The sequence below is a fragment of the Glandiceps talaboti genome, chromosome 15 (assembly GCF_964340395.1).
Source record: "Glandiceps talaboti chromosome 15, keGlaTala1.1, whole genome shotgun sequence".
Taxonomy (NCBI): Eukaryota; Metazoa; Hemichordata; class Enteropneusta; family Spengelidae; genus Glandiceps; species Glandiceps talaboti.
In genome coordinates, this window is record NC_135563.1 from 9,675,856 (window position 1) to 9,700,956 (window position 25,101).

Here is a 25,101-nt window from a genome sequence, read left to right on the forward strand (position 1 = left end):
TTATTTTGGCACACTCCGAAGGAGAGTCGATTGCTATACTTACAAGTCGTAAATACCATAGAATGTGATTTCAGTCATACTGAAGTAGTAGAACTACTCATACTGCATTGCCAACAGTAGAGTACACAGAGAGACTATCCGTGGCTTTGAATTCTGTGGATATCCTCTCGACTAAACTAATCAGCCCTGTATACGTACACATATATTCTAAATAGTTGCATGTAATATACTAGATTGGGAAGGCAAAAAACTTAGTTGTCTTAGGAACTCGTCTAGTAGTAGGATCATCATTGCTATTACAATATTTGAATTTATTAATTAACCAAATTAAATCTATAAACAAACACAGATTTGAGTAATTACTGTGAAAAAGAAAGGTAACTGTAAGTAATTTTCAAAATTTAAGAATCAGATTTTTATAAAGAAATAGACAAGTAAAAAACATCAACAAATGAACTTTAAACATTGACATTGTGTATTTCACAGTATCAATGAATAAAACTTCCTTGAAATTGAAACATCCTAAAATGTAAATATATACAAACCATATTTGATGTATGTAACTTATGACATTTAATTTGATTAGTCCTGGTGTACAGCAATGTGTTCAATTTGACAAGCCTATTTAGAGCTGTTAATTACTTGTAAGTGTCTGGGGCACAGGTGTTATAACTTATATGGGGGTGGGGTTAAGCCTTATAATGTTTACTCATACAGCCAATATGGTGATCTGTTCATGCTGTAATTTAGTTACTCAACCTTGTGTGATTCATACATGTATCAGTATGTGTTTTATTAGAACTTGACCTGAAGAGGGTTTCGTGTAGTCTATGGTGACATAAGTGTTTGGGATAACTACATTACTAGGAAGATATGTACTGTTAAAAGTAGGCTACAATAACACAATGCAGTTAATCTTTGACCTAAGAGATGCAGTCTCCATTAGTAATATCTGTGGGACCACAAATATTTGGAGTTTTACATCACTCCATGAAAATTTGCTGTATGCGTTTATTAAAGTTGAAAGATACTTTAGTTCGAATCTGCAGTGAGTTAGACACATACATGTACTTTATTTCAAGTTTTTGGAAAAATTATCGAAGGTGAATGTTTATATAATTTTTTTTTGTATATCTGTATGTTTTTTCTATTTTTATGGGATATTTTGAAGGCATATAAAAAATAATAATATACCTAAATATTATACCCTGATATTTTAGCCAAGGAAAATACTTGTGACCTAAGGGGCCTTCTCACAACGAGTTGATAGAATAATAGTAGCAAAACCCTTTAGGTCGGGAGTATTTTCAAGGGTATAATGTTTATTATGTCTCCTTGAGCTGCACGAGCTGAAAATGTTGGGGGGGGGGGGGGGGGGGGGTCAGACAACCAACAATATATTCACTGAAAATTGTTCAAATACCAATAATTAGACATTGTACACATTAATTAGGGGTCGATTTTATACATAAGTAGTACAGTAATAGGTTGGGATTTTTATTCTTGTTTTGATTATCAACAAGAAGGCACTCAGAAACAACAAGACTGTTTAGAATGCTTGTTACCTTCTTTCGGGAGAACAGGGTTTTGTTTTGGTATATTTTCAATGAGTAAGAGTTAATTAAAAAAATAGTAAACAACTACAGCTTCTCGGCTTTTTAAGTCTATTCACCAACTCTGACTATAGTATTCACTGAGGGTTAATTGTTTTGGAAACAATGCCAATTTTATCAGATTATCCCTGTTTCTCTGTTACCTGGATTCCAAATCCCTCAAAATATACTGCACTTTGATAAAGAAGAAAAGAATTAGAGCGATTATAGCTAGACTTACAATATCACTTTCACACACACTACTCCTGTATCTAACTATATTGAGTTCACCACATTGTATGTTCGACTATTCCATTGTGTGTTTAGGGTATACAAAAGGTAATTGAATCGTAGAAGTCAAAAAAAAGCCTACTGTTTCACTAAAGCTGAACTGGAACACACTGGGAATCACTACTCTGTATCATGTATGTATACCAAGTAGACGTTGCTAGGAAACAAGTTTATTGTTTGACACAACTTAAACTGTGCGTAATTCTGCAAACATAAATTATTATCAATGTATAATGCTACCATACCATACAGTGAAGACAGTATACATTCGTTTTATTTTTGTGTATAGTAAAAGATTCATGGTACCAGTCTATTATGCTGCTATTTTTACATACTATTACATGTATGTACCATTGGTTATTAGCCCGTTTCATGTTAGTGTTCACTGGCTCTGTTTGATACAACCATGGAGAAATAAAAAACTGCATTTCCTACACTTCAAGAGCAATTGTAATTTCTTGCTACATTTTGTCTAAATGAAATCAACAATTTAAACATACTGTAACTAGACACAGACATGCTGGCACCAATTGTTTTGATGTTTACATTTCATGTCTGCATGGTGACAAGATAGTTCATTTCATTTAGACAGAATGTAGCAAGAAACTGTATTCATTCAAGCTTGTTAGCTTGCTATCTTGTAGCATATGCAGTTTCTTCTTGTTTCCTGCATGGTTATATCAAGCAGAGCAGGTGAACACTAATATGAAATGGGCTGTACTTGCATTAGTCTAGTGCTATCCTTCATCAAATCTCAAGATCTCGCTTTACGTCGGGGTTAGAGATGATTGGATACCAGTTGGCGTTCAGACTATACTTGCATTGGAGCTTGTGTATTGTATTTGCACTTCAGTAAACTAGACTGTGCATACCAAAACATTGTATGTACTTGTATACAAATGGGCTCACTAATATTCCATGATATATACATAATTGTCTACATGCACAATTACACTTTGCGAAATTTCCTCTTTTCTGATAAACATATGTAATAATGACAGAAATACATGATGTATGATTCGGAGTTCTAGAGTGGATACTCGATCATATTTGCATATAGTACTTGTGTGGTATTTTCTACAGCTGCATCAGGAGTAAAGCAAATGAAAGTACAGTCAAAAACATCACAAGCACTTTGGCAAATACCACTAGTATGCTCTACTGTTACTCATCCATCATGGTATTCTGTTCTATTATTAGAACACTTCTGTTCTGAAAAATGAATGTTATATATGTGTTGTGCTACATGTAATGTGTCCTCAGTGTATGTGGTATGACCCAGTAATAGAGTTTGCATGTAAACCTGACAGAAAGTCACAATTTTATTTACTGAGTATTTCAGGGCTAGTCTGTCTATAGGGTTGAATTTAGGGTACATTTTCTAGCCCTTTGGTCTAAAATGGGGTCTGGTTTTTTTTCGAGCTGAAGAGTCTAAAACTTTGCATTATTTTTTTTATTTTGCGTGGTCTAAAATGTGGCCCATCGTCCTAACTGCCATCATAACTGCCATCAATTGCCCCTAAATGTTGCTCTGAAGGAAAATGTATTTACGTCTAAACTTTCATCTTTTAGAAACCTGTAATGGTCTAAAATGGGTATTGATTTTTGGTCTAAATAGGTCTAAAATGGGGCATGGGGTTTCCAGCACTGGCCACACACCCCTACCAGAGCTGGCCACACACCCCTACCAGAGCTGGCCACTGCACTGGTACCGCCCCTGGGGTAACCTACTACTGAACTACATTATGAGTTGTCATCATCCACACCTCACATAACAACTGACTATCAGATACTATGTACTTTGACACATTTATTCGTTTTCATGCAGGTTAATACAAGACAATCGCAGGATCCATAATGGACTTTGATGACATGTCGGTGTTGCTAGAACTACCCTACCGCTGTCCTCGATGTGGGGAAACAAGACGGTTTCCAAGTCTATCAGCATTGAAATCACATCTTGAATATGAACATACATATTCCACAGAACCTCTCCCTCGTAAAGAAACATTCAGTCCACCCAAAGGCTACAAATCAGCATTTCGTCCATGGGAACATTTCAGCGCCGAAGCTAAGGAGCTTGAACGACAACTTGCGCTGGCAAAAGAAACAGAGAAAAGACACAAAAGGGAGAGAGAATCACCTTCTAATTTGATCAATAACAGACAAAATAGATTTGAGGAAGTACCAAGAACATCTAGGGATAACTTTTACAGGACTGAGGACCTTCATAGAAATAAAACACACAGTCCAAAACTTGAAAATAAACATTTGGACTTGATTGAGAAACTGAAAGATGAGTTGAAGAAGAAGGAAAAGGAGTTGGAGAAGGCGAACGATGATTTGCAAAAGTTGATTGTGGAGAAGAGGAAATTACAGAAGGATAACTTAGATTTGAATAAACAATTAGACAGTCACATTGAATATATAGCGGACCTCAAACAACAGCTACAAGAAAAAGATAGACTAGTGCAGGAGAAGGAAAGGTAAGTGTGATGGAGGGAACCTTGATATACTGTTAAAGTTTGTTCGGTTGTATGTGGAATATCAGGGAACGAGGAAACCTTGGTATAGTGAACAGAAAATTTGTTATGCCTTGTGTACAGATTATCAAGGAAATTAAGTAAACCTTGATATAGTGAACAGACAAGTTTGTTCTATTATGTGTATTGAGTATCAAGGTAATTAGACCTTGATATAGTGAACAGACAAGTTTGTTCTGCTATGTGTATGGAGTATCAAGGAAATTGAGTAAACCTTGGTATAGTGAAGAGATAAGTTTAACCTTGATATAGTTGGTACAGTTTTTGTAAAACTATTCTTGGACCTACGTGCAAACACTAACAAACAAACAAACAAACAATAAATCAATCAATCAATCAAATTTCTATAGCACTGATTTCCAGAGCAATATTCTCTGCAATAGCACTGAATGGCTAAGGGACAAATAAGTGGTGAACAAACAAGTTTTCAATTTTGTTTCAAAACAGTCCAGGAGGCTGGAGGTGTGACAAATGTCACTTGACGAGAAACCTATCCTGGACGCTAGCTGGTATTGAATGGAATCATGTTTATCATCATAGCGTACAAACTTAGCCTGGTTGATTTTCTCATCCATGTCACAATTTGAAGCAAACTATCACATAAACAATTTTCTGTATCCTAGCAACCAAATGGAGTGTATGTTGCGATAATTGTTGGAGAATTGAAATTCTATACACATGAGTAGACTAGTGTTGATAACCATCGGAAGGTACTCAATTTCAATTTGGAAGATTTTAGGGGTACAGACTGGTAGCCTAGAGAATTGTCGTTGACTTTCTAATCTAGCAACACAGCCTCTACGACATCGTTAATGTAGGACCCCCTAGATTAGGATGCCAATGACAAGTTGCTGGGCTGACACACTACATAGTGTACTTTCAGAGACCTTAGAGTTGATGTCAAGTGTCGACTGTTTAAGTCAGCCAAGAGTCAGGCTGGGTTGTTCCCCTATGTGAGAGGTTAGCTTCCTGGGGTTAGCTTAGGTCAGGAGCAGTGTGCCCTCTAAGCCAATTTGATGCGCCACTGACGCACACAATTCTAGTGACGCACTAAAATTTGGTGTTCCTCTATCTCTTGCTATGTGATGACTCACAAGAAATCCCAATTTTTCTCACTTTGACTCAGAAAAACAGAATTTGGCTATCATTAGAGGGCACACTGGTCAGGAGTAAGCTGGCTTTAAGTTAACTTTTTTTGAGCGTGAATGCATTTGGGCTAAGTCTGGTCTCAATTGATGACTGTGTCTCAGTTTGTACTCATCCATTTTAATAGTGATTTAAGGTCAGGTTTGTGAATGGGTAGCACATTTAGCTAATCCAATCTCAGCTTGGCTCAAAAACCAACTTATCAATTGTCCACAATTTAGCATTGCATTGACTTTCATCCTAGCCTGGAATCCATGCAGATGACAATTTTGAATTTTTCCTTTGTGAGCGGGAAAACCAAATTTTTAAAATCCCCATCCGCATGGATTTTAGACTACTTTCATCCTCACACTGGAACAGAGTCTGTGATAATGATTTGGTTTGCGGATTTGATAAGTATAAATTGTTGTAAATGTTATTTGTAAATATCTCACTCATTCAGTTCAATTCTTGATTAATTGAGCAATTTATTCTCATCAGTTCACTGTGATACAGAAAAAAAAAACATCACAAAGGAAAATAGTGGTGGATGAAAAAAAAATCAAAGATTAATTAAGTCATCTTCATGATTAAAAATTCTATCAAACGTTGAATGCAAATAAAAACAATAATAATTTTACTTTATTTCCCCCAAAAATGTACTTCCATTTTCAAAGAAATGGCAAAACAAAGATGGTTCTACTTTGAATAAAAATGATGCCCATATCAACCACAGCGAATGATATTGTAAACCTGAAAATTTTCACTGAAGACTTGTTTTCGCATATTTCACTGGAAAACAAAAACGCAAAAAAATAAACAGTGACTAAAATACCTTTTTTATACATGAACATAATACAAGTATACCAGTCTGGTAATTAGTAAAAATAAGTAGTGACTAAAATGCCTTCTTGTACATGAACACAATGTACAAGTCTAGTAATTAGTAAAAATAAGTAGTGACTAAAAATAGTAAAATGCCTTTTTATACATGAACACAATGTACATGTACATGTACATGTACCAGTATGGTATTGAATTAGCTGCAGACGATAAAATTGCAAAATTTTCTAGTAGCGAAAATATCTAGGTTTACAGTATCTACTTGTTGCAACTTGAAAACATTGTAGGCTGCATGATACACTGTCCAGTTGGCCTAAAATTACATCATCTGCCAGCAAAAAAAAAACCCTGACCAATGCCCAGATGGAAGCCATATTGGTAAATTTAGTAAACAAGTCATTTGCATACATTTGCATACATATACCATGTTCCCCTATGGAACATAGTGTAGCTAATTCTTGTTGCTGTTTTATGTAAATTAAAAGCTGACAGGGTACTCATGTTCTGAGACGCTACAGGACATATTTTGGCTTTGATGTTACATTTTGATTACCTTTTGATGATTTGTCCAACATTTAACAGAGATGATATTCATACCAATGCATATATACAGTTCATGAGCATTACACACAATTATTACAATTCCAGGCAATCATGACAGTTACCATAGCAACTGTAAACTCAGTCTGTTTCTCTTCTAAAAGACTGTCATCTGTCATTGTGATACTATTTCTCCCTTTTTTCGTTATAAATGCATTATACCAAAATTATTGAGACAAGTTCATGGAATTTTATAGCACCAAAATGCAATTTTAGTTATGTAGCACTGTAACACCAACAGCTTCAGTGCATTTAGTGATATGCAACTAATAAAATGGCAGTCTTTACTCTAAAATTCCAAGAAACTTTGTTCATATAGCTCACAATTATAATAAAAAATAAAACAACTGATGACAGTCTATCATTCTAGTAGCCATATTGAATTGTCGAGTTTTGACACACTCAGTTGGCGTTTGAAAAAAAATCAACATTTTATATAAATCTTGACTGCACTTCATAGAAAACACAATGAAAGCTCAACTGAAGTATCTAAACATATATCAACAAGTTCAAACTTTCTTTTTTAGAAATATCGTAATTTAACCTTCAAATTTCAAACTGGAGGCAGTTTTTGTATGACATGCAAACAACATATAAAAGTCACTATATTTATCTAGCTTTATAACTTCACCATATGTTGTATGCAAACATTCACAACAATGTGTGATAAAAAATTTTGTATTTCATGAGAAGGGCCACAGCTGATGCGTTTTTTAAATAGAGCAGACTATACTAACCACTTCTTAAAAAAAGAGTATCCGATTTGTGTATGGTTTTTATTGTGAAGTTATTCAAATCACAGCTAACCTGACAACAAACAGTAGTGTATAAGGGTATGAGGCACTGTTGCCATGGTAACTGATGTGTACTTATTTGGTATCGTCATGGCAGTTATCTGGATATATGATCAATAGATGTAACAGTTGGTATAGGATTATGGATATGATTCTATAGGTTGATAATGAAGATCGACATATCACAGACAATAGATATCACATATGGTGCCATCACTTTATTTATCAGTAAACAAAGATGACTTTATTGCACGGAACTCAGTATAAAACTTTCACCTTTGCTCTGTTGATGATAATTTGGCAGTTTGACTGCATATTGCAGATTAGTATTCACTGTATCTGTTTGATACAACGTTGCAGAAACCAATAAGAAAATACACATGCTACACTTTATGATATGAAGCATACAATTATCTTGCTGCATTTAGTCTGAATGAAATAAACCATTTAAACATACTGACAACCAGACACAGACATGCTGCCACCAATATTTTGATGTCTGTATTTGATGTCTGCATGGTAGCACATTAGTTTATTTCATTTAGACAAAATGTTGCAAGATACTATTCATTCAAACTTGCTATCTTAAAGTGTAGTATATGTCCAGTTTCTTATTGGTTTATGTGTGGTTGTATCAAACAGAGCCAGTGAACAGTACCCTACAATGTGCTGTAATAGACACTAAAAAGGAATTATGTCAGTTGCATTATCGTTGAACTATAGACCTCTTTCATTAGCCAGAAAATATAGCTTGTGAGAATGGTCTGTAGTGATGTTTATGCAATTACTTTACCACAACTCTAAAGGCCCGGGTTTCAATCCCAGGTTCTTTCATTAATGCTACATGTGTTGTATCTTATGAGTGGATCCATAAGGATAGCATGGAATTGATGTGGATGCGGGTCTTGAATTCGTTATTTCCCCAACAACAAAATTCCAAATCACCAGGATTCTAGGCTACCATAAGGATTACACAGGATCATTCTTTTGTTCTGGATCAACTTTTTATTCTATAGCTCTGCCAGGCAATTTTTTTCCACACTTAAATTTTAATCCTAATCCAAACTGAGCCTTTAAATCCCATGATTCAATCCAAGGTGCTTTGCTATCTTATCAGAGGAACCATAAATACCAGCCTAGAATCCTGTTGTTGTATACCAGATAGAATCATTCTTTTATCCAAGGCCAATATTTTGATAGCTTTGCCCAGACAACTGTTTATCTCACCCACATTTTAATCCTTATTAAACATAGTAGACCTTTCAACTGAGAGTTCAATAAAGTATGGCAAAGTGTTAGGAACTAGTGTACTGAGATTTTCAGCAGTTTCTGTGTACACCCATATATATATATATATATATATATATATATATATATATATATATATATATATATATATATATATATATATATATATATATATATATATATATATATATATATATATATATATATATCAGAGGATATATATATATATATATATATATATATATATATATATATATATATATATATATATATATATATATATATATATGTATATGCCTTTTATGCAGGTGTTTATGTGCATGCCAGTGGCCTCTTTATCTGTCTGTCTGTCTGTCTGTCTGTCTGTCTGTCTGTCTGTCTGTCTGTCTGTCTGTCTCCATCTGTCTGTCTGTCTGTCTGTCTGTCTCCGTCTGTCTGTCAGTCTGTCTGTCTGTGTCTGTATTTATACATGTATGTATAATTTATACATGTATGTATGTATATGTATGTATGTATGTATGTATGTATGTATGTATGTATGTATGTATGTGTGTGTGTGTGTGTGTGTATTACAGTGTGTTTCTGTGTGTCTTGATGTGTATAGACAAATATAAACTGACCATTCACACATGTGATAATCTTGCCAATGTAGGAATGCCCACTATGCCACAAATATTTCATTCTTGTCAAAAGACTGACCACACAAAATACCAAATCAATGACATCAATGTTATAATGTGTATAACTATAATTTCATTATTATTCAAGAATTAATTCATTCCATAATCAAAATATTATACTAAAAGAACAAAACACCAAAAATAATTTATACATGTACGTGGTAAATTGAATTGTAAGTTCACTTGCCGATAGAAATGCATGGGTGTGTCTCCTACTACTCTAAAACAATGTCAACAGAGTTTACTAATAGTCATAGAGTAATAGTAATTGTAAATTGTTCAAACTTCTCTCTGAACCTATCTGTACTTGTAGTCAAAAGGCTATCTGTGGCTTTGAATCTGATCTCTTCTCATGTGAAGAGATCTTGATGTTCAAAGCCTCGGATAGCATCAAGACAAACCTGTACACATAGGACACTCCCGTTAGTTGACCACAATATGTCCACTAGAACAACAAATATCCAATAAATGACTGTTTTGTTTGTCTACTCATAGGTCACATGACATAGGGACTAAGGTCTACTCAACACTACCTAAATGTTCATAAAATTACTTCTCATAAAAAAGTTTATTTATTGGCGTGTGTTATTTCAAGTCCTTGTTACCATGGAGATTGCCAAACATTTCAGATAGTTGTTTTAACTGTCAGGTCAGTATAAAGGAATTTCAGTGATAAAATCTAAATGTTATGACCCTAAAGATAGGATGAGGTCAGAGTCCCTTTTCATATGTTGACTAATGAGGGCGCTGTTGCATATCAATATGTGGGATTGTTCATATTCTTTTCAGTCTCAGGAGTATGAGTAGATAGAATTATTTGATGTCTGGAAATGTTGCGTTTAGCATCTTTATTTTGCAATGTTTTGTGTTAATCTGGAGGGTCTTAAGTGACTACTGATGAGTATGAAAACTGTAGTCCTGTAGTAGATGCAGCTGAAAAGGTTGAAGTTAATTAGGAAAAGGTTACCATTTCTGAAAAGGCAGTCTTTGTATTGTTATAATGGTATAAGTCATACAGTTCTTGTGACCTGAAGTAGAATTTTACAAACACATCTTCAAAATATGAATCATTTCATTTCTTGTTCGACACCATTATTTCCACTCCACATGGGTGTATTACTACATGTACATAAGGGACGATCGTGCAATCTCACACAATCTCAACAAGCGAACGTCGTTCATTTAGGTCAAAACTCCCTCCCCCTAAACGAACGTTCACAAGTGCAACATCAAACATTTATTTATGCTGTAAACCATGATGAAAACTGTAGCTGTCACACCACTGCGATCAATGTAGTGTAAAAAGCATGATTGTAAACACATTAAAATACTACCAAGAACCTGGCCAGCACCAAATCTCACATTACATGTAGAAGTAAATTTTTTTCAACTTTATCAACATCTCAGTAGTATTGTAAACACAAAAGCTGTCATCATTGATAGAGTGAAAGTTTTTGTTGGAATTTTGTTAGAAGTGTGAAAATGAAGTTCAGTAATTGCATTGACACCAGACCCCTCCCCCACAAACAAATGAAGTTCGCTTATTGAGCTTGTATGGCATTGTGCGAACGTCCCTAAGTCAACCTTCTAGTTCTATTTTGACCCTCTATTAAACATGAAGTAAAATGCTACTACTCGTACTAATAATTATGGTACTTTGTTTTTACCCAAATAAGCAGACTATTAGAGGTTGCAATACAAAATTATTCATTTCCTCGTCTCATTTAATTTGTTTCTGCTTTATGTTTCCAGAACAACGAGCTTCATGAACAACTTTTTGAAAGCTACCGCAGAGAAGGAAGCAAGTGCCAAAGAACAGGTAAAGAGTTACATAGAGAGTCTAACACAGAGGGCAGAACAAGCTGAGAATGAAGTGAAAAGATACCATAGCCTTGGATCCAGGTCAAACAGTGTCAACAGAGTATTTCCACATGATTTACATGTAAGTATATTTGTGGCGTATGATTTACCTAGTTGAGAAGATATCCGAGGCATCAATCAGATTCTTGCTTCATCCCAATTTGAGGCCACCTAAGAAAGTTTGAGTTCTGGAGAGTTATATCATGATTTCACCTCACATAAATTTCACTCATTAAGTCATTTGGCAAAAAACACCAAGTTGAAACTATTTTTCATCACGGTTGTTCTTCTAGTACATGTATACTGTTGCCTTGTACATGTAGGTCTCAGTCAGGATGCCATCGTAGTCTCTAATTACGAGAAATCTGAAAGATTCGATAAAGGATAGCAATAGACTACATAGGTCTTAGCAGACATGAATATGGATTAGATGAACATTGAAATTATAATATCATACATATATTAGGCCAGTAATTTGCATATGACAAGAAATTTGCATTTTATTATAAATACGGAAACATGATGTTGAGTTCGACTATGGTTTCAAATGTGTGTGCATACTATTGGCATTTAGCAAAAGCTATTGCATATGTGTATTCAATTTATGTTAGCATGCAAGTGTTCCATGTACGCAAAGTCAACAGGCCTGTTTTTTTAGAAACATGCTATTTTAGGTAAATATATGTAATAATAACAGAACCATGGCTTGTGAGTTTACCAGAATACTCAGGATATTTGCATGAAAACTTGGAGCGTTTTCTGCTCTACTTTCACTCTCTCTGCTCATAAAATTACGGACACTGAGAACACTGCAAGCACTATGATAAGACCTGTCATGCCATACCTATCAGCTAGCAAAAGGGGTTGACCAGTATGTTTGAGGGCACCCTGTCACTGCATACCTAACACACTACACAAACATTTGTGTATATAACCAGACCGAGAGTGTGTCGTACCAGCACCCGCAAGTCTTAGGATTCTGTTCTACTATTGTCTAGTACATAACACATTATTGTATTGAATTAACAGGGATCGATGTCAAATATTGGTCAAAATCCCAGTCTTTTAACAAATCCTAGCCTAATAACAAGACCACAGAGTGCACCTAATCCAGAACTTTACAACCCAGGAAGGTAAGCAGGACAGTGTCATGTCTTTTCATTGTATTCATGACTAGTTCTTCATTGTCGTATCGATCCTCCAGTACACCAATTTGATGCACCACTGACACAGCAATTTCTGTGATACACCCAAAATGTGTTGTGTTATATTCCTTCCTATGTGGTTACTTACAGGAAAACACAGGTTTTATCATTTTGAACCAAAAAATGTCATCTTCAACTGAATAATTACCTAATATCTATTAGTAAATTTTGATGAGCTTCACCATAAGTTTCCAACTTGGCTGCGATAACCATGGCCTAGAATCATAGCTACATGTATCATGTGGGTATTTTTCATTCGCGACTTTCACCTTCCATGCCTGACATTTCACTAGTGGTTATTTTAAGTAGTAGAGCTTCAGCCAAAAAGAAAGTGCAAATTATTGGGTTTGAAAAATTTCCCGCTGTAAGATTATACCAACAGCGCCACCACATGATTTTAGAACCAACTCGGCGGGTTGAGCTATACGATAAAACATAATTACCATATTCAATTGTGGTTGAACATCGTTGTGGAGAATTTTAATCTACAGTAATATTTATCACTAAAATCGTAATAGATAGATAAAATAGCATCTGTTATTTCATGTATGTAACCAATAATCTAACTCGGATATTAACAATCGTTTCTGTGATTAGCATAAATTCACAATGTAAATTTCTCTCGTTATTAACCTCAAATATCAGGTTTTTGTATTTACATGGGATATCAATGTCTCTTTTTGTATACATGGTGTGGCTACCCTTTCATTCTATCATATAGCATGACATGTAATTTTCTGGTATCATTTCATATCTGTCATTAAGTACATATTCTTTCATCAGGCCTCCTACTGTCAATTCATTCATGGATTCACCGCCAAACCGCAGACACACAGTGGGAATCACACCACTGCAGATACAGAACATGAGACTGCAGCAGCAGCAGCAGCAGCAACAGCAACAACTGCTATCATCATCTGCTAACATCTACTATCCACAGGGGAATCGACCCCCAGGTGGTAGTAGCAATCGCCCACCATCTAGAAGACATACGGTGGGGATCACCCCTCAACAGCTAAATGGAATGTTCCAACAACAGCCAACGCAGGGATACATGTATGTTTCTCATTCATGCATGCATGTCTTTCTTGATTTCCTGGTTCCAGGATTTTACTTCCGTAGTATCCCGTTCTTGTGGTGTTTTGGAATTTTTTTCTCCGTAGTACCCTGGTTTTGTCCCATAACCCTAAATCTAAATCTAATCTGCCTGTTTTTTATGCCAACTCTGGTATCAGCAGCAATGGACCCAGTCCCAAGGGAACTCCGAGACAGTATCCGATGCAAAGACCCGGAATGCATTCACCTGCAAATGAGTATAGAACTTATAATGGTGGAATAGTTCCGGAAGAGCCCATGGAATTACAAGATCTACAGACGACAAATACCTCAATGACTCCACAGCAGACTGGAGTAGGTCCTCTCCTGAATGGCTTCCGGAATGCGTACGATTCTTATCCCGATGATGGAGATGATATGGGAATTGATATGATGGAGGCAGCCTACAATGAAATAGCCAGGAAGAAAGCTGAGAGAAGTAGGGACCAAAAACAACAACTCATTCAAAAAGAGATGGAAAGACTACAGAGAATGAGTAGTTATGATGAAGAAGAACTCAGTGACACTGTTACCATGGTTACAGATGAGTATGATGACTCTGACATTGATATTGATGCCAGTCAAGGAGAACTACCCAAAGAGTTGGTTGCAAGGAAAGGTTAGTGTGTGTTTGTGCGCTCCAATCAACTCCTAGTTCTACACTGAGACATGTTGGAAGGGTGTGAGTTAAGGAGATAGAGGTTTGCTTTGTTTTCAAAATATGATATATGAACAAAGCTTGGAAGAATAGTACGTGAAGAACAATGTGAATGACTCTGAACTATTTTGTTGCGTTTGCACATACCATTTACACCATAAAATGCACCTGAAAATGCAAAAATTTGAAAACACTGCTAAAAGTGGGTCGTTTTCAGAATGCTCCATTTATCGAAAATGAAGTCCTTGTAAATATAGACACATATGAACCAATTTGAAAATGCACACATTTTAAGCCAGGAATGCCCCATTTGATGACATACTTAGACATTTGGCAAATCATCATGTGTTACATTTGTACTGCATACGCAACAGCATTGTTTTCACTTTGTTCTGTCCTCAGTATTTCCATGTGAAAGTCAAAAATGTTTGTCAGTCTATTGTGTATCACATAAAAATGAATTAGAATGAAAAACGAAACTATATTTTTAGCATTTTCAAATACGTCATCATGCAAATGTAACTTTACATCACTACAGACGTCATTGCAGAAGACGTAAGAACGATTGTTGGCTAATTTACCATGATTGCACAGTCAGTTTTCAAATTGAATGTGAAAAATGATTTAACATAGCAACAATATCAGTTTAGTTTCTCAAATTTTTTGAATTTAATTTTCTTCTGTTGATGACATTTATAGAGAATCCAGTGCTTGAGAAGAGAAAGAGATACAGAGATGCGTTACTTTGTGTATTTTCTTACCTGGAGACAAGGAGCTTACTGAAGGTGGCATTGGTGAGCAAAGATTGGATGGAAGTCAGCAGGCATCCATCATTGTGGAGGAAAGTCAAATTGGCCAATCACAGGATCAGTTCACATGTAAGGAGACCATTATTAAAGTAACCAATCATACGCTACATAGAGTTGGATTGACTGTTTATCAATTCTAAGCCAATCATATAATAGATAAATTTTAATTGACTGTTTATCAGTTCTAAGCCAATCATATACTAGATAAATTTTAATTGACTGTTTATCAATTCTAAGCCAATCATATACTAGATAAATTTTAATTGACTGTTTATCAATTCTAAGCCAATCATATACTAGATAAATTTTAATTGACTGTTTATCAATTCTAAGCCAATCATATACTAGATAAATTTTAATTGACTGTTTATCAATTCTAAGCCAATCATATACTAGATAAATTTTAATTGACTGTTTATCAATTCTAAGCCAATCATATACTAGATAAATTTTAATTGACTGTTTATCAATTCTAAGCCAATCATATACTAGATAAATTTTAATTGACTGTTTATCAATTCTAAGCCATTCATATACTAGATAAATTTTAATTGACTGTTTATCAATCCTAAGCCAATCATATACTAGATAAATTTTAATTGACTGTTTATTAATTCTATTCAAGCCAGTTATATACAAGACAGAGATTTTAATTAATAGCTAATCAAGCATATCTAAACCAATCACTTACAAGCCAGAGTTTGTTTGACTGGTTCTTGAAGGATTCAAAATCATTTTAGACATCAAGAAAATCAAATGATTAGTCAGCAAAAAGATATATTGTAATGGCATCAATTGGTGTCAGTTTGCATGAATATATGTGGAACTAGATATTGCTAAAAAGTATGAAACGCAACCGAAACTCAAACACGAAAACAAATTAACTAGAATATATTTTACAATTTTAGTTTCTTGAAAGCCTATCCAAGTGGTGTACAGAACTACAGTATTTGTCTCTAGAAGGACTCCGGGGAAGAAAAATCAAATCCCGGGAAACAACGGGAGAATACATGGATAAGCTAAGGTAAGAAGAGGAAGGATTTATTTGTAAAATCTCTCGACTCATGATGGTAACCTTGACAACAGTATTGTAGAAGAAGAAACCATAGTAACAGGGATGGCAGAAGCTGCAACAGCTTGACAGGCTGTGAAATATGCTTGAGCAGTCGTGCTCATGTCGTATCCATGACAACTAGACCCAAGGTATTGGTAACCTTGGCAACCACACCATTGTCAGTTATTTTGGATGGCCTCATTATGTCTTTAACAAAGAAATTCTAATTAGACATAAAATATTGCTATTTTAAGTCTCATGGAGTCATAAAAAATATTGAAGATAATCGGAAATGTCTTTCTGTTGATATCTATTTGTCATTGTCAAGGATGTACATGTTTCATGTGTATCTGTTGAGACACATGATATCAACCATAGTAAGTTTGAGTAATAGAGCTATGATCTACATACCAGTGAGGCAATTGATATTTTCTCTTCTCTGATGTATGTACACCCCTGACAATGCCCATCTCATTGATAAGGTGAAAATGTGGGATTATATATTCATAATAGTTTTTTTGACTCGAATATTAGCAATATTTTATGTTTTAACATGAACACAAAGTCCAACAACATTCATTCTCACACCAAAAAAATCAAATAGAAGAATGTAAACAAAACTATTTTTATCATATTATGGAAATTTGTAGTCTTGATAACTTCTCTCTCTCTCTCTCTCTTGTTTGTTCTTAGAGGATGTTTGGAGCCAGGTTTGGAGTTTCTATTGAAGGCATCAGCTGATAGTTTAACAACACTAAGGATATCAGATTGTAGTAACATTGTCACTGACAGGTGAGTGCAGGTAGTGGAGATATACCTGTTGTGTCCAGTCTGATTAAAATCGGATGTGCTGAAAGCAGTGAAATGTCTTTATTTACCTCTATTTCCATTGTTTGTGTCATTTGTTTTGTTCCGAGTGATCGCCGAAGGTGTTTTCACCACATCAGATTTTAATCAGATTGCTGTTGTACCATACGTTAGGTCTGTAGTTGTACTGTCAGGCAAGTTGTCGATGAAAGTTTATCAGTAGGACAATCTTTTCAATCTTAAAGTTTCAGAATTTTTTTCACAAAACTGTAGTAGAAATTCACCAGCAAGAAGACCCTCAGCCACCCAAGCTTCAAAAGTCTTCTTAATTTTGGTAAATTTATTTTTCATTTTTATTATTCCTGTTCCGATTTTCATGGGGTGCACATTACACGGGAAGTGAACACAAGTTTGTGTTTTTAATACATTCAGGGCTTTATGGTTGGCAAGTTGTCACTGTCGGAACCTACAGAATATCATGTACATCAGTGAAACTGACCCCATTGGTCATGAAGTTATCTGGGCTTTAGGAGCTGGATGTCGTAATGTTGTGTCATTCCAAGTACCGCCAATGCACCCTTGGTAAGTTCAGTCATGGAGGTAGAATTTTAGAAAGTACCTCTATGATTTAGTGCATAAAGTATATAAGAAGGAAAACCTGGTCATGTAGTCCTATAGTAAATTCAATCTGTTGGTCCTTCTCAAAGAGGCAACTCAGACAGGAAATTATTTAAAGATGTGATTGAAAAAAGGCTGGTATAGCTAAAATAACAGAATATCTAAGCGCAAGTCTCCACAAAGTGAACTTACTCTGACAGTTTTTGAGTTGCCCCTTTAGACAACTGCATGCACAGCAAAAAGTTCAAACCACACAATTTATGCACATCTTGGAAGTACATGTAACAGAAAAATATGTGATAAGTTTGTAGTTCTTAAAGCCATTAGAGTAATCTTGACTGTAAAAAGCCTGAAAATACCATATCTTAATGTACCATATCATAGTTTAGGTCCTTGTACATGTATGTTATGTTATGTTTTGCTTTCTTTGCACAAGAATGAATTAGCAGTTACTGTACTAACTTGACATTGTTATTCTCTGTTTTGACAAGTACTAAATGACAGTGGTTTTGTTTACATTGCCAATTATGTTTATTAATCAAAACATAAATCAAAATGCCAAAGTCTGTAACGGCTGGTGGCCACAGTAGATTTCACATTTCTGAACACCGTTTTAGAAAAATACAATATTTTACTGAATTTTCTTTACATAACTGTTGATAAGACTAAGGGTTTGTTAATTCATATAAATGTGATTCTTATGATTATTTGCAGTCAAAAGCCACACAAGTTTAATAACAGGTGTATGCAGATGATAGGACGATGCTGGCCAATGTTGAGGGCCCTTGGTGTAGGTGGCATTGATGTGGATGCTAAAGGCCTGGTTTCAATCGGTAAGTAGAAGCACAATCTGTATATAACTTACATTTTGACAGTTGTAACCAATACTGTAAGGAACTTGCAATACTGTAAGAAAATGCAAACTTGCCATCTTGAATAGTGCATCTTGGGAATGCAAATATTCCATCGTGAATGATGCATTTTGGGAAATGTAAACCTGCCATCTTGAATGGGGTATCATGAGAGCTCAACATCTGATCACCAGAACTACAAATTATCCAAAGTCCAGTATTTGTGCTTTCTCAGTTTGGGTCATGCCATTTTTAATATTTTCATATTTTAATGACAGCCAAGAACTGTTCTAAGCTACAATTACTAGAAGTTGACCATATGTTTGAAGTAACAGAGGAAATAGCTGTAGCAATGTGTGAGAACGGACTAAGAGATCTAGAAACTCTCATATTTACAGCAACACCTGTCACACCCAAAGCATTGCTACAATTCTATAGTAAGTATGAAGCACCGTTGTCATAGCAACACACTTGTTTTCATGATGCCATCTTATGCAAATGATTATTTAAATATGCAAGAATTGACGAAGAAAAAAATGACCTAGATAGAGAAAACATGTTATCTTCAGTCTGGTTTATCATAATTGCTGCTATTTGTTTCTGAATAACTAAAGATTTTTGAACCACCAGTCATCCTAAATATATACAACTGCTGACATCAGACCATGGACGAACGGAACTTGTTACAAAGAGGGAAAGTAAACAACTGAATTGGATTAATGACACTTGGCACACAGCATGTTGGAAGTACAAAGACTTGTATTTTGAGCGTAATACATCAGTTTGATCAAATCAGTCATTACATATATACTGAGATGTCGAGGAAACTCATATTATGCCATGAACTGTGCTAATAACTTTATAAAAGATAATGTACATTACTGTAAAGACATTTTTTTGTGAATTATGAAAACAATAATCGATAGACACTTACTATTGATATAAGCTATAGAATAGACATTGGTTTAATTATACTCACAGTAGGCTGGCATTTCTGATGACTTCTGTGATCTTGCAGTGTACGTATTTGGGACTTCCTGTGTTTACACTATCTTGATTACAGGATGATTATGTCCTCCCAACAGGCAACACCGCTGTCAACCCATTTGTGTAATCTACTACATCAAACAACAATAGTGTTAGTTTGCGTCTATCTTAGTAAACTAAAATCTTGATTGCTGCTGTGCTAATTCTTGTTACAGATTCTTGTCCCAGATTGATGGCCATCAACATCAATGTTGGTATCTCAGACTACTTTGCAGACCCTACGAAACAATCCAATATTGATGAGTTCAATAGAGTCATTGCTAAACTAAAGGTAAGCATGTCACCTTAGTCCAGTGTATTTGCCATATTCTGCTTTAATACCCACTTTCAGAAGAAGTGCCTCAAGAGGGCGCCATGGAAAAATGAGGGCTAAAATCACATGGCAGGGTGGACAGCAGTTAACAAAAAGACAACGCAAAGTTGGCAGGAACTGGCTGTGAATAAAATACAGTTGGTGGTACTGTTCTAGTCGTTGGTGGCGCTGTTCTAGTGAATTGTACGTTATCTTTTGTGACGCTATTCTAGTGCCATATAGATTATTGTTGATGTCACTTTTCTCGCGGCGAGTAGATTATTAGTTATTTGTCTACCAACTACATGTTCCATCAAAAAGGAACAAAGAATTCTAAATTAAATGTTGTCTTTCTTTCAGAGTGAAATTGTTAAAGAAAAGTTTCAGTTGTCATGTGAAAGTGTGTTTGTAGTCAGCAACACTTGAACTTACTGATTTGTTAAAATTCAATTGGCCATTCCAGACTGCAAACAGGAAATTGATAAATACAGCGCCCTCGCTCAAATTAGGGGTTTCATCACCTCATAGTAACGTTTCTTAAGAGCTTTGACCCTTAGTATTCTTTACAAGTGTAAATCAGGGATGTTTTTCGTATTGTTCAGACAAGCAGCAGTGCTTTATGATTAACCGAGTAACCTATACCACGTCATATACCCCCAAGGTTCACACAGACAGGAAGTAGAGCGCCACCATGGCAAATTTTGGAAAGGCCTATTTCATTTCATTAACATCCACCCTAATTTATAAATATCCATAAAATCAATCTTTTTAATCAATATTTGATCCTAATGTCTCCATGCTACTTACACAAACTACCCTCTTACTTTTCTGAATTCAAAAATTTCCTTTTTTTCAGTCGTTAAAGAAGAGGCCTGAAATGTCCAATATTTTACATATCCGGTCAGATTATGGTTAAGATCATAACCTCGGAGCAGACAGAACTGTTAAGATAATAACTGTCAAGATGATATCCCCCCACTTCCACCCCCACCTCTGAGAGGAAGAGGCTGTCAAGATAACCCCAAGAGAGGAGGAACTGTCAATATAATACCCCCCCCCCTCCCAGAGGAGGGAGTGGTACTATATGAATATACATTTATGACCAGAACTTGATTTACAGTGTGAAATATTGCTTCAATGTTAGGCTCCATCAACTAAATGCTTTGTTTGCTGTCCTTGCATTTCCTCAAAACCTACCAGGGAGACAGGGGAAACATACCGGTACAACCACAGAAAGAAACACAATGGTAGCATGCCATGTAAATTCACTTTTCTGTTGATTCATTTTCCTTTTGTACCTAATTCTACTACTACACTGAAGTTATAAATGTCTAAGTCCAAAGTTTGATTGTCTAACAACTATTTAGATATACAGTTAGCAATTCTGAAGGTATTTGAACAGTCTTCCTGTTTACAATAGTATGAAATACAGCCTTCTGATGAAATTTTGAGCAAAAAGCAATGTGTTTTTTTTCTTCTAAATCTTCCGACAAACGTACCCGCACGTGGATGGGTAACCAAGGATTTAGTTGATTGACTAGTAGTAGTATTCACTTTAGTTGGAAGATTTTAGCCAAAAAAAACAAGGTGTCTTTTTACAGATAATGAATTATGCTTCAGATTAAACTTCTTAGGAATGATCACACAATGTCACACAAGCTCAGCAACAGAGCATCATTCCTTTAGGTTAAAAACCCCTCCCCCTCCCCAATGACCATTCACAAGTGTGACATCTAACGTTATATATGATGTAAACTATGATGAAAACTGTAGCAGTCACACCACTACGATCATTGTCATGTAACAACATGATTGTAAACACATTAAAATACTACAAGAAACCCAGCACCATATATCACATTAACAGTAAATTTCAATCAACTTATCAACATCTCAGTAGTAAATACAAAAACTGTGATTATTGAAAGAGTGGAAGTTTTCCGTCGAAATTTGGTTAGAAATGCGAAAATGAAGTTCAGCAATTGCATTGACACCAGACCCCCCTCCCCCTAAAAGACGATGTTCGCTTATTGAGTTTGTGTTAAATTATGCGATCGTCCCTTAGTGAAAATAGTTTATAACACTAAGAGCTGAGTTTGGACTTATAGTCAGATATTAGTATTTTGACATGATGGCTTCAATAACATATTCATATGATATATAAGAGGTGAAGAAGGCTGAATGCTGGATTCAGCAGAAATATACTAGGTCAATTATTTTCACTCTGTGTTCACAACTACTACAAAAAATGACTCCAGAGCAACAAAACAATATTTTTAGTAGTAAAACTTTCAAAATTTAGCATACTTGAATTCAACGTTTTGGATTTTGAATAGAGTTTATAAGACTCCATTTTCATCATATCGTTTTGATGATATTTATAGATGTAATCCTCAGCAGCTAGGGGGTGCCAATCCTATTTGTAAGTGGAATTATTTTACCATATTATATATTTTAAATGGGAATTTATGAATAATGATATTAATATCAACATTTTTATTAAGTTGTTTGATATGTAAATGGACTAACTTATATTTTTAAAGATAATCTTGGTATATATAAACAGTATATTTACGAATTTTGATGGTTCATATTCAGAAAATATCAGAAAGTTAGTATTTTCCTTATATAACTGTGAGGGTGGGGGTTACTCCCATAGGAAGGGTGAATGGGGATGTGTCACCCAAATGGGTCTCTTTTTCTCAAACTATGGGTCCATTTTCTATAAAAAATTATCCTGAAACATGGGGTCAATAAATATGTGTATCTATTCCATGCTGAAAAACGTTCATGAATTCTTGAGTAAAAGGTGCAATTGCCATCAAGAATTCAAAGAAATTATGTCTGCTGAGTAGCATCCACCAAGCATATAGTAAGTTGTTCCCATGTAATGAATTGTATAGCGCCCCCAACGACTGTGATATTCTTATTCATGAGTCTGCTGTGTTTGTATTTGTGCCGTAGTCATGGGTCTGAACAAAATGTCTGTATCTAGATATTTGGAAACTGGGTGGCACACCCCCTGTCTAAAGTTTATCTGAGTATCACCACCCCCATTCCTCGGATATATTCATTCACTGTCAGCATTATAACCCTACCTCATATCTTTGATTAGTTTTGGTACACAAGTAAAGTGACTTCACTGTGCTCTACGCATGTTACTATAATATTCATCTTTTCAGTATGTTTTACAATTCATCTAAGTGCTTCTTTGTTTTATTCTCTAAATGCATGCCACTTGCCATGAAATCTAGTTGGATAATAAAACACTATTAGGCTTGGAATGTCCACTCTAAGATCTACCAGGGTATGGCCTGGAGTGTCCACTCTAAGATCTACCAGGGTATGGCCTGGAGTGTCCACTCTAAGATCTACCAGGGTAAATACATAAATATATTAGTACCATAACATAATATAAATGTCTTCCATTACCCCTTGCCATTTTTAATTAGCCATGACAATCACTGATATATTGATAAAATTTGTAAGTTAACAAAACAGATCATGCTTTAAATTCGTTAAGTCTTGCCATGCTTCCATGACAATCATAGTTTTGGCCATGCTGATCAACAACAATATGGAACCTTTTTTTATCTGATAGACAAAATAATAGCAGCTAACAATACAAGTACATGTAGTAAAACATAATACTGTGGACTGCAGAAGTTCTCCATCGCACTTTATTATGAAATATTTTGCTTTGAAATATGAGTAGTAAGATCATAGTACTAACAATATCCAGGGGTTTTTTCTTCACGTGTATAAGTATCATTATTCAAACTATTACTAGACAGAATATTGTGTACATTGTAATAGCAACATACTTTCTGTTTTAAAATAAACTTTGGTTTGGTATGGTTTTTCTATTTTTGATAAGTTAATTGCATTTTTGATAAAGTTATATTATGTACTATTATGTTGAAGTCTGTATCTAACCCTATTTCGTATAACAGCATTAATTTAAGTCATTAGCCCTACAAGGAGTCTGTGTGTACATGAATGGTTGCCAACATTAGAGCGCCCTCAAACAATCAGTATCAGAAATGTCATAGCACCCTCATGCATTCAGTATTGGAAATTGAGTACTGCCATCCACATACATTATTGCATATGTAGCCTGACTTGTAAAATGTAAAAAGATGAAATGAAAAGTATGTGGTTCCCATAAGTTACTCGATCCTAATTGATATGTAATTTTAGAGTAATGACTTAAGAATTATTAAGAATTATGAATAAATTATAAAGTAACTGAATTTGCCGTGGCTATAGCTTTTTGAGGTAATCAAAATGAGAAACCCAGTGAGATTTTACACAACAGTGTACTGCAGTATGCTGCACATGGTTTTTTCAATATTTGTAGGTTGTATTTGATATATATCATAATATTTATATGTATTAGTCTGAAAGAAGTCATTATTACGATTCAATATTACATCGTAGATTTTTATATGATGTTCAGAGAGATATATTTTAGAAATATTGCAAATTAAATTCTACTAGATCAACTTTAATAGTTTCAACACCTAAGCATATCCTTGTTTCATATAGACACCATGATCATCTATAAATGGAGATTTTGACATCGTGGGGTGCATCATGTTTCCTTTTCTGTCAATCTTTGCATGTACTATTGGTAAAATAAATCTATATTTTCTATAACCATGAAAATGTGTTTGGAATTGTTTTTTTTTCACTGTCAATGAGTGACATCACCTTTAAAATCGTAACTAGGTGGGTACTCTGATAAATATAATTGTCAGGACAGAATTCAGAATTTTGTCGCATGATGAAAAGGATTACTTGTTTTGATATTATATTTACATGGAAAGTAGAAAATGAGAAACAAAAATCGTGAAAATGACTTAATGGCAATCACTAATCAGTGACCTTGAAGTTATTTACTCTAAAATTCTACCTAGTAGTCTTGTAGTAAGACCTCAGATCTGCACTTTGGGGTGTTACCAAATGAAGCTGAAAGGTGATGTCGCTGTCAGTCTGTCTTTGTGTGCCAGTCTGTGTCTCTCTCCCTCTCCCTCCCTCTCCCGTTCTCTCTCTCTCTCTCTCTCTCTCTCTCTCTCTCTCTCTCTCT

The 25,101-nt window shown here is 35.0% G+C and overlaps 1 protein-coding gene across 1 annotated transcript; it reads left to right on the forward strand.

Moving 5' to 3' along the window:
• The first annotated feature begins 2,554 nt into the window (after positions 1-2,554).
• LOC144446194 (uncharacterized) lies at positions 2,555-24,680 on the forward strand. The gene is made up of 14 exons (XM_078135947.1): positions 2,555-2,576; positions 3,733-4,369; positions 11,469-11,658; positions 12,606-12,709; positions 13,565-13,837; positions 13,945-14,495; positions 15,234-15,412; positions 16,252-16,367; positions 17,091-17,189; positions 17,637-17,786; positions 18,537-18,655; positions 18,952-19,110; positions 19,876-19,991; positions 20,869-24,680. The coding sequence occupies exons 1-14, from the start codon at positions 2,555-2,557 to the stop codon at positions 20,926-20,928; spliced, it is 2,775 nt and encodes a 924-aa protein (XP_077992073.1). The 3' UTR covers positions 20,929-24,680.
• Positions 24,681-25,101: the final 421 nt, after the last annotated feature.